This window comes from Fukomys damarensis, unplaced genomic scaffold, assembly GCF_012274545.1.
Source record: "Fukomys damarensis isolate Sample0158 unplaced genomic scaffold, DMR_v1.0_HiC HiC_scaffold_13, whole genome shotgun sequence".
NCBI lineage: Eukaryota > Metazoa > Chordata > Mammalia > Rodentia > Bathyergidae > Fukomys > Fukomys damarensis.
In genome coordinates this window covers 4,025,977-4,037,027 of record NW_022900925.1, presented here as the reverse complement: position 1 = coordinate 4,037,027, position 11,051 = coordinate 4,025,977, and the positions used below count along the sequence as shown (strand labels likewise).

At 34.3% G+C, this 11,051-nt stretch overlaps 1 protein-coding gene across 1 annotated transcript in view; it reads left to right on the top strand.

The window, feature by feature from the left end:
• Nucleotides 1-11,051, top strand: part of LOC104858574 (protoheme IX farnesyltransferase, mitochondrial) — a 122,472-nt gene that overhangs the window by 21,556 nt on the left and 89,865 nt on the right. Inside the window, exon 4 of the mRNA XM_010618839.2 lies at nucleotides 5,580-5,704. Coding sequence (XP_010617141.1) covers nucleotides 5,580-5,704 — 125 coding nt within the window. The remainder of the gene's footprint in view (nucleotides 1-5,579; nucleotides 5,705-11,051) is intronic.

The window sequence follows — 11,051 nt, the reverse complement described above, 5'->3', positions numbered from 1 at the left end:
GCTAGAAAGTTCTCTTGAATCTTAGAATAACTGCAACATAATAGTGAAATAGTGTGGCATCCCTATTTTATTACTAGGAGTAAATGAAAATGCTCAGTGAAAAAGAAAATAATGAAACACTAATACATGTATATATGTGCATTTATGTACAGATGAGCAAGTAAGGAGGTCCATTTTACTGATCAGTTACATGTGTTGTACAAAATAATCAACTATAGGTAAACATTAAATATTGGCAGAAGCAGAATGATACTTATTTTATATGCTTATCTATCTACATATGCTGCCTATCTGGGCTGTCACACTTACAGTTTGGATAAGGAACTGAGATAAAGCACTGCTGTTTTATTGAAAGCTGCTCAACTAACAATTCCTTCTTACCAAATTCATTTTTAAATATGTGTTTCCACTTTTTAGAAGTTTCATTTTTTTGTACCACTTTTAGCTTACCGGCATCAGTTTTATGGAAAAGTATTTTAGTTACTTAAAAAGATTACAGATTTCTGTCCCCTGTATCTACAAAGGAGAAAAAACATTATAACAAAAATAAACAAACCCCCAAACAAAAGCCTAAAAGTAGGATGACAAAGTAAGAGTTCTTTTCGTGCAAAGAAAAACTCTAATTGAAGGAGTAATCTTAGGATCTCACTGTTACATAATTATCTTAATACAAACAGCTTTTATTTATGTATTTATCAGATTCAAGGGATACTGCGTTCCCTTTTTCTGAATGCTAACTAAATGCAAACCAAATGCTTCCTGGTGAATTGCCTTGGTGATCATACTTACATGTTTCATTTTGGTAACATTGCTCAGTAAATTTGAAATTCTGAGATTCATTTTAGTCCTAAGACTTGCAGTGCAACCTGGATCATTAAGTCTACTAAAAACCAACAAACAAGAGGAAAACAGGAAGCTGTACCTAGTAAGTTCTTGGTTTTGTAGCTGTGTTACATTAAATCTCTGTAGAAAGTCTTAACCTTTTAACCAGAAGCAGTTATGGTTTTTAATCAGTTAACCCTGTTTGATATCCTTTATTATGGTTTAAAAAAAATACCATCTCTCATCAGCTGAGTTTTCATCTGAATATAACAATAAGCACGAGAATTAGCACCTCCTTTGATACGTGTATTGGTAAGATGACTGTACTAGGAATTTCATAGAATACTGCCAAACTGGGAGGCCTAAAAAAAAACCCATTGAAGTTAGAAATTTAACCATTTGGAGCTGAAATTACAGATGGAAATTATAAGAACAGCTATTTTATTTTTAAAAATATACTCATTTGAAAGTCAAAAGTGACTTCCTCTTTACCTCTGAATTGAATTATAATACATTGAACTTTGATATCTATTAACAAAAATTTATTCCATTGCTTCACAAACAAAACCATAAATACAGTCATTAGTGTCAACTCTGGTCAGCTTTTTTACACAAAAGAGCTTCAAAGAATATAGCTTAGGTTTGTGGGATTTGATTATAATATCGGATAGTGTTTGTTATCCATGATAATGAGATATAATAGATCACAAGGATAATTTGAAATCTATAGAGAACCTCAAAATCTAATTTAGCCACTGGTTTTAATCTTTCTTCCAAATCTTTTATCAGAATTGATAATTATCTAAATTGATTTATTGGAGTGTGTTTCTACTTCATTCTGTTGGGGTGAGGGCTAAAAGACTGTTGGGCTATGGGAGACAGGGATGATAAGGAAGTAGAATTTAGGTGACCATTTTTTAGTATAATCTTTGGTTATTTTTAATTGATTATTTTAGAAAGGAAGTTAGGTCCCTCCACTGTGCTTATGTTTACAGACCAATAATTTTCAAAGTTGTAAGCCTTTAAAGAAAATCTTGATTAAGTTATTTCTCTAAAAAAACCCCTTGCATATTGGAAAAGGCAAAACCTTTGAAGTGGAAAATTGCTTCTCTGGAAGTATACTGTGAGTCTAGAACTATGGATTCTCTGGGACACCATTTCCTCAGCCCTCATTTGTCAGACACTGTACTAAGTGCTTCTGATACAGTAGAAAACTATTGTGTTCTTCAGCATGGAGTGGAGTCTGGAAGTCAAATGAGATTGATTACTAGCGACACCTCTCTTGGAAGAGCAGAGACTGTGGGAATAGTTGCATTGGTATAATTGAAGGGTATGTTGAAAAAGAGAATGGTAATTCCTTGTTTCTCCAGAAGACCAGAAACGGTATCCATAGTCTGTTTCAGGGAAGTTGTTTTTTACTTGATGGGTTAGAGAATTATGGAATAGCTAGAGCTCTCATGTAGAAGAAAAGGTTGACCTGGGAGAAGGAACTTTGTGTTACCAGCCTCAGACATAGCAGACATTGAAATATAGGAGAGACTCTTATATCAAGAGAAAGATTAGACTATTGACCCTAATTCTCTTTTAGCTTTTCATATTTTATTATTCTTTGAGTTGGTGAACTATATTTTGCTTTTTTGCTGTAACTGCTTATATTTACTTAGTATTAAAGCCCTGGGTTACCAACTTCACTGTGCTCATTGAACTCTGTTTACATTGTTGTCCTCCCACACACTCACTCATTGCTTTCCACCTGACATACTGTAGTGGCCTGTAAATGCAAATGTACCTGAATAAATTTTCCTCCATCCTCGTAAGTCTGCCATGTTGGTGACAGATGAATCTGTCTTAAATACCATCCTCATTACAGTACATACTAACTTTTTATTGCTGAAAAACAAATGACCACAAACTCAGCAGCTTAAAGGGTTTTTATTTTCCTGCTTCTGTAAGCCAGAAACCTGGGCCTGGTGTGGCTAGATTCTCTGCACCACTGTCTCAGCAGACTGAAATCAAGGTATTGGTTGGTACTGTATTCTCATTGGAGTTGGGGGTCCTCTTCCAGGCTCACCTGTTGGCAGACTTAATTTGTTGCAAACGTAGGTCAGAGAGCCCTGTTTTCCTTCTAGCTGCTGCTCTTAGCTCTTCGAGCCTGTGATCCTTTTGCATGTGGTTCTCACAGGTATTTCTCAACAGAAATGTGTTTGCTTTCTTCTAAGCCAGCCAGAGTATTTATGATTTTAAAATATAGATATTTATATTAGTTATTGGAAATGTTAATAGGAACATCTCCCTGGAGAAGGAAAGCAGATAAGATCGTATTTGGTGCATCTTGTCAGTCTTAGACTGACGGTTCAGAAGAGACTGGCTACTGGATCTGCAGCTTTCCTGAAATTGGGCCTAGTTGTTAAGGCTGCCATTAATGAAAGCTGCTGCTGCATTTTTCTTCATGGGGAAGCTTGGAATTCTTTGGTTCACCTCCCACCCAGGACCAGAGAAGGGTCAAGTTCTGTGGGTGAGAATATTACTCTTGCTTGGGCTTTCAGTCACCCTAGGCCTGCAGTGCTGTATCTCTGGACCTGTATTGGATGGGTCATGCTTCATTGACAGAATTGATTTTATGTTTATTTGTAAAAGTACGGAATATGAAATTACCAAATAAAATATAATTTCAAGAGTTATTAATGAAATAATATATTACATTCACTTTTAATGAGATCCTGGTGTTGCAGAATGATTCCATGTAATGAATCCCAGGAAATCAATGAAAAGTTTAATTACAGTTGTGGCAGAGTTGTATGAGAATATTGCTTTGGTCAATTTTACTTGTATAGTTTATCAATCCTCTCTGCCTTTCTCTTCTAAATTAATTGCTTTGATAAAGTAAGTAAATACATCCTTTATTAGCTTTGGAGCCTTTTTAGAATTGTATTGTTACAAATTTCAAATTTCCTCTTCTCCAGTAATAATAGTTGCCATCACTCGTTACCACTTTTGATTTGTACAGTTTAACATTAGGTAGTATTTCTGTTTTGTAAATTTAGTCATTGTCATGTCTTTTTAAAACATTGTCTTTTCTTTTGTTGATTTTTTGCAAACTACTTTCTGTTGCTTCTCAGTTTGTCAGTACTGTACATCTATTAGTCAGAAATCTAGTATGTATTCAGTGTGGCTTATCATCCAATCAAGCAGCAGGATGGATAAAAAAGAGTAAGGTACTTGCTCCTCTGATTAAGTTTTTATTTCATGTCACTGTACACCTTTTTAACTTTAAACAAAGTAAATTTTATTCTCAGAGCATCTTTATTTGTGATAGTTCAGTGATGAGGGCACTTGCCCATTTTGCTGGCAGTTGACTTTTATATATTTATACAACATAATACAGAAGCTGATCTGGATATTTAGAGATATCTAAAGCAGTTCTTTTGATAATTCTTCATTTTTCTAATTATATATTGAGAAAGTTATAGTGGATTTTCTTTTAATTACAGTTGTTTATGAGTAGTCTATTTTTGCCTTAAGGGTCAAGACCTTAAAATATAGTCAGTAACTAATTATATTTACTAATTTACCCTATGGACAGGAGTAATTTAGTTTGATTTTAAGAAGGCACATCCCAGTTTTTCTTCCCTCAAACTCTTGCACTATCATCAGCCTTTTATCCTGTCTGCAAGATCTATAGAGATCCTCAAGATGGTAGTAGTAGTGATAGGTTTGAAGTGCACTGTACAGGTGGAATAGATAATATTTTATAACAAATGAAATATTGAGGATGAAAAAGGAGAGGATCAAATGCTTTCTAGCTTTGTAATTTGTGAGTCTCTGTCAAAGATACTTTATCAGCAGTGGCACTCGATATTCTTCCTTGCCCGTGTGCCTGTCCTTAGAATTATCTATCTACCTGTTATGCTGCTTACTCCACCATTCCTGTATTTTCTTTTCTTTCCAAAACTTCCTGAAAGTCCAACTTCATCATCATCCTAAAGATTTCTCAGATAAGCTCACCAGTACAGAACATTTTCCCATGAATTCCTACTGCTCCATACCAGTATTTCTCTCAGGCAATTTCTGGCCATGTCAGCTTCTATAAACCCCAAGAAAGAAGTGACAGAGTCTACCAGAAAAGAATAACCTTGGTGGATATTTGAATTACATACTTCTGCCTCTGCGTTTTGCTCTTCCTTTGATTCCTGTCAGTCGCTGTTCAATTAGCAGCTCGCTCATCTGACCCTAGGACCATCATCTGTTACAGGCAAACTCTCCATTACCCTTGTCTGAAATTTGTCACAGAATTAGGACTCTTACTATTTGCCACCATATGTCATATTTATTCATGTATATTTATCAGCTCTCTGTGAATCTACCCAAGAGCAGGAGTGAGAGTGACACCGTATACATCTTTATCCCTTTACAGTGTCTGCTACCTAGACTTAGATAAGATCTGTTGTGAATTAGGTCAGGTGATTATTAATTTGGTATTCAATAAATGTTGAGTGAATCTGGAAAACTCATTTTATATTCTACTCATGAGTATAATGTAGTTAAAAGAAAACTAACATTTTTCTGTAATACATATAACATGTAAGACTTTTATCACAAAAAAAGTGTGGATTATTTTTAAATGCAAGATCAGCCTGTAGTTTGTGTTATGAATGTCACTGACTAATTTATGAGGAGGTTGGCTTCTTTGTCATTTTGGCTTGTACCGTCAGGAATCCTGCTGCTAACACTGTGTCTGCTCTGTTTCTGTATTGCAGCTCTGGTTGTAAGTACCACTTCAGCTGGATTTGCGTTGGCTCCAGGTCCTTTTGACTGGCCGTGTTTCCTGCTTACTTCTCTTGGAACAGGCCTTGCATCCTGTGCTGCCAATTCTATCAATCAGGTCAGTTTCTCACCTAGAGTATGCTGTTGGCACTTTTTCCTGGATGGTGGGATGGTCACATTTTTTAAAACTTTCCACGATGGAGAAGCTCCAAGAGCTTGTAGTTCTGTATGCCCTCTGAAAGTCTATGAGTTATATAACTGATTTTTCTTTTGAGTTTTGAAGAGAATGTTTCCTTTTGTGTGTGTGTTACTGGGGATTGAACTCAGACCTTTGTTATGCTCGGCTGTGTTCCTACCTCTGAGCTGCGTACTCAGCCCAGAGGTAAATGGTTTTCAGACAGGTTCAGACAAATGAGCAATATGGAGACTATATACTTCAAATGACCAGGATTCTTGGGTTAAAAATTGTGTTAGAGTGCTTAACTTTCTACTTACTAGTTTCTTTATTTCAAGTACATTTCCTGAAACTCATGAGTATTATGTGCTATTCTTTCTTGGTTTTATTTGTTTGCATTTTAAACTAGAACTATACAAAAGCAAAGTACTTTAGAGGACATATTCAGCTTTTTAAAAAGAAATCAGTAATTTAATATTTCAATAAATTTAATATAAGGAGCCAAATTAAAATATATAAAATATTAATTAGGTTGTTTTTGTTTTGTTTTGTTTTGTTTTGAGACAGTTTTGTAGTTCAGGCTAGCCTTGAGCTCTTGGTGATTCTCCTGCCTCAGCCTTCCAAGTGCTGGGATTATAGGTATGCACCATCATTCCCAGCTAGCATATTACTTTTAATGGACTCTTTTCTTTCCTCTGTTATTTTAAACATCCAAATAATTCTGTTTTAGTTTTTTCCCCCTGCCTGGTCACTGTGGTGTGCCCTGATGTTGTGGCTTTGTCATAAGATGATATATAGTGAAAATGTCTTGGCTAACACTTAAGGAAAATCATTTTCTTCACCAGAACACCCAAGAGGATCTGCCACAGTTTTTAAACAGGAATTCAAGTTATTAGCAGGAAAACAGCTTAGCTGAGTGAATATACAAGTATCTAGTCTGCAAAGTAAGGAAATTTAATTTGATAGTGCTTAAAATCATTGTTTCTGTGACATACTATTAGCTATTTAGAGAAGGCTCCATTTATTTCAAATAGGGGGTTAAAAAAACTTTTTTTTTTAAATTTTGGTGGTACTAGGATTTGAACCTAGGGCCTTGTACATAATAAGAGACAAGCACTCTGCCACTGAAGTACCTCCTCACACCCTTTTTAATTTTATTTTGAGATAGGTGCTCACTAAGTTATTTTATTGTTGTTTTGTTTTGATTTGTTTTTTATTGGGCGGGGGGGTACTGGAGATCAAACTCAGGATCTTGCACTTGCCAGAGAGGCACAGTGCCACTGAGCTAAATCCCCAGCCCTCACTAAGTTATTTTAATGTCAAACAATCTTACAGTGAGATTCAAATAAAGTCATTTATCAAATAAAGGATAAAGTCATTTATTGGGCTATTTTGTGTCTGTTTTGAAATTTTTTAATTTAAAGTATTACTTTTAGTTAGTTACAGACCTGGATCAGGAGACTAAGCCAGGGCACATTCTGGTTTTCAGCCTCCTTTTTCTAAATTTAGAAGCTGCACTTATCATTGATATACTAATTGCTGTGTGCTATTTAAATTATCTAAGTTTAAAAAGTATTTAAAACAAAAGTGCGGAGGTTCAGGGATGTGAAAAACAATTGCAAAGATTCACATGTTTTAGAAACCGCAAAATATAAATAATAAGTGTTGCCTTGAATTGGTACTACACTTACCTGCCCCCATCCACCTAGACAAACACGTAGCTCAAGAATTTCTCATGAGGAGAACTTTTCAGTTATAACAAGAAAGTATCTTGGAAAAAAAATGGACTGATTTACATGCAGGCAGAAATTGATAGGAGCTGAACAGGGGCCAAGGTTTTAGAAATTTTGAAAGGGCTATGCATTTAAATGGCTGCTTGAGTTCTAAATTTTGAAACTGCTGAGGAAAGCCACAAAATACATGATGGAATTCTTTTTGGTATCAAAAAAATTGCAGTGCCTGTGCTATTAATATTTCCTTCTTAGTGTGGTATTCCATCCCTGCTCAGCATCTCACTTGTACAGCTCTCCTGTTTCCTCTAGGACTCTCTGTCACTTTCTTCCTTTCTGTGTTATTAGTCCCCCACAGCATTATGAGTGTTGTGAGGTCAACTCATAATCCACCGTCGTTGCACAAATGAACTCCATCATCTTCTTGTACCAATCATATTGTTTCCTTAACTTGTCTTGGGTCCTCATTTCATTTGGAATCATCACAATACTTTAAAAAAAAAATGTCCCAACATCGTAGAATTCCAGTTTTATTGTTAGGGTAGTGTCTTAGTCTCTTTCTTATGGCTGGAACAAAACACTTGACACCCACAGGAGGCAACTTAAAGGAGGCAAGTTTTGTTTTGGTTCACAGTTTCAATGGGTTGAGTCCATGCTAGACCCATTTCTGCCCCAGGGCAGAGGGACATGGCAGCTGAAGAGCTACTTACTGCATGGTGGCCCAGAAGCAGAAGAGAGGAGCTGTCACCCGCCCCACCTCCTAACAAGAAATTAGGTATAGTGCCCCCGTGACCTATCATCTTCCAGAAGCCCTACCTCTGAATTAATTAATTAATCAATTAATATTAATTTATGGTACCGGGGATCAAACTCTGGTCCTTGCGCTTACGAGGCAGGCACCGGAACCACTGAGCCAAATCCCTGGCCCTACCTCTGAATTTATGAGGCCTTTGGAGGACATTCTAGATCATAAAACATAACAGGTACTGTTAGCTTCCCATGTTATATTTTTTCAATAATGTTTTAAAATTATTTTAATTCCAATATTGATGGGCAGACTCATAAATTTAAAATAATGTAAGAATTTAATTAGGCAGTGCAAAGAACACCAGGCAATAGTGATTTAAATAAGATTTTTTATTATCTTTTTATTTTATGAAAAAAGAAAATGAGAATAACAATAGTTAATACACTGTGTATCATTATACTCAGAGAGGTTACTCAGAATGTAGGATAGTAAGTTAGGTAAAGAAACAGATTTAGCAAAAAAAGAAGAATTCATTTTTTTGTAGAAAGCTCTTTTTCGTATTAAAGAGTGTATAAATGTGGTTGGATATATGTGGTTGGTCTATGTAAAAGTCCTTCAGCTCCTTTCTAGCAGAGTTCTATGAGTGAAAACATTTCCTTCTGTTCGTGTTTATAAAAGATTCAAATGGCATTATATATGTTATTTTTATGTACTTTATTTGAGCTGTTATTAATTTAGTACTGAGCCTTTCTTCTTTGTATCCAAGTTCTGTGATCTCTCTTGTGAAAGTAGAAAAAAATAAAACTTTGAGAAGCAATTCCTAGATTTGTTTTAAGGAGAGAAAAAGAGATTCAGCTTCTGATTTATGAAGTAGTGACTAGTGCATAAAGATCTGTATAAGAAACTGCTAGCATTGAAATGTAAAAATAAATTACATACATGTTTTGTAATATATATACATGTTTTATTCGAAACCATAGTGTAGTTTTCAGACAAGTATGGCTTCAAGGTTGAAATCAATCTATAAAATGTTTTCAATTTAGCAACTGAAAGATAAATATTATGAGTGGCTTTCACTGCTCAGTTCTTAAGAAAAAAGTGACAAACTGAATACCAGAATAAATTCAAGTGGAAAGTCTTCAGAATTTTTAAAAGAAAAGAATTATCAGAATATTATAAAAATTGTCTTGAGTATTTGACCTAATAGACCATGTAATCCTTAGCTGTAACTGGGATTATTTTCCTTGGGTTACTTATATTGTAGACCCCTCACCACCATCCATATTTCAGTTGCCCATGATCGACTACAGTCCAAAAATATTGCATGGAAAATTCCAGAGATCAGCATTTCATACATTTTAAGTAATTTTTATTATAGCATAGTTCAGGATCATTTTATTTATTACAGTATTTTCTCAAGATCAATAATAACTTACTCTTGCTGTTCGTCTTTTACTGTGCCTAGTTTATAAATTTTTATCATAGATATATATTTTTAGGAAAAAATACAGGAGACATAGGGTTTGTATGTTATACATTCTACATATACTAGTTTTTAGGTGTCTACTGGGGGTCTTGAAACATATCCCCTGTGGATAAAGATGGACTGCTATATGTGATATTTTTAATTTTTAAAAAATGTTATGAAAAAATAAAATAAAATTTTACAAACAAATCATAAAAGAACAATAGTTAATACACTGTGTATCATTATGATTGAAGTAGTTATCACAGTATAAGACATAAAACAATATTCTCTAAAAAAGAAACATAATAACAAATCTTTCCAATGAACTACAGCGACTGACACATTGTCATTAAATACATTTCTGTGGGACATATTTCACTGTTAACAAGCTACTTCATTTTATGGTTGTGCCTCAATTTTCTCAACAGATTCTGTTGTTTTAACTTGTGCTTCTCTGTAACTACACATTTCTAATTGGTTTTTTAAGGACAAATACTGGGAGTGAAATTGCTTGGAGGAAGACTGCTAGCCATGGAACATATGAAGCTGGCCTAACTGTGGGGTGTATGATCTTAACAAAATAATATTTTTATATTCGTAAAGTGCTATGGAGTTTACAGGCCATTTACAGAAATTATCCCTTAAATTTAACAACTCTGTGAAGAAGGTGGTAGTATTTCTATTTTTAAAACATTTCATTTTGCCATTGAATTTTTAAGGTAATAAGATTATGCAAATACTGCTTTCATTGCAAGTCAGTGAGAAAATAAATATAGATAAGCAAAAGTAATTATAACAGTTTTTACTTTTCCCTTATGTCAAGCATTATTGTTCGTTAGAATTATAGCACAGAAAAAAGAAAAATCCCTGCCATTCAAATAATCTACTTTTTAAGACTTTATTTTACATTATAGACTTCTCATACACATTTTAAAATATATAAATTCACATACAAATTTCTCAGATGATTTATGTAATGCTTATGGTTGTATATATTTTTTCACTTAAAATATATCATGGGTACCCTTCTCTGCCAGTATTTGGTATAGCATTATTTTAAGAGTTGTTATGGACTTATCTTTAATCAGTTTCTCCTTATTTGACATTGTAGCAATTTTGATTTTTGAAAAGTTTATATGTAAACAAGGTTGAGCTAAATTCTTGTAGCTAAATCTTTCTTTTTTTTCTTTTTATTGAGTTTATTAGTACAATCTAGGTATACATTACAGTTACATTCATTACTGGGATCTTGTACCTTCACATGGCAGGTCTTGGTTCTCATTTTTTTCCCCTTGTCCCTGCCCTCCCTTTCATATATCCATAATTATTTCTTTTTTTTTTTTT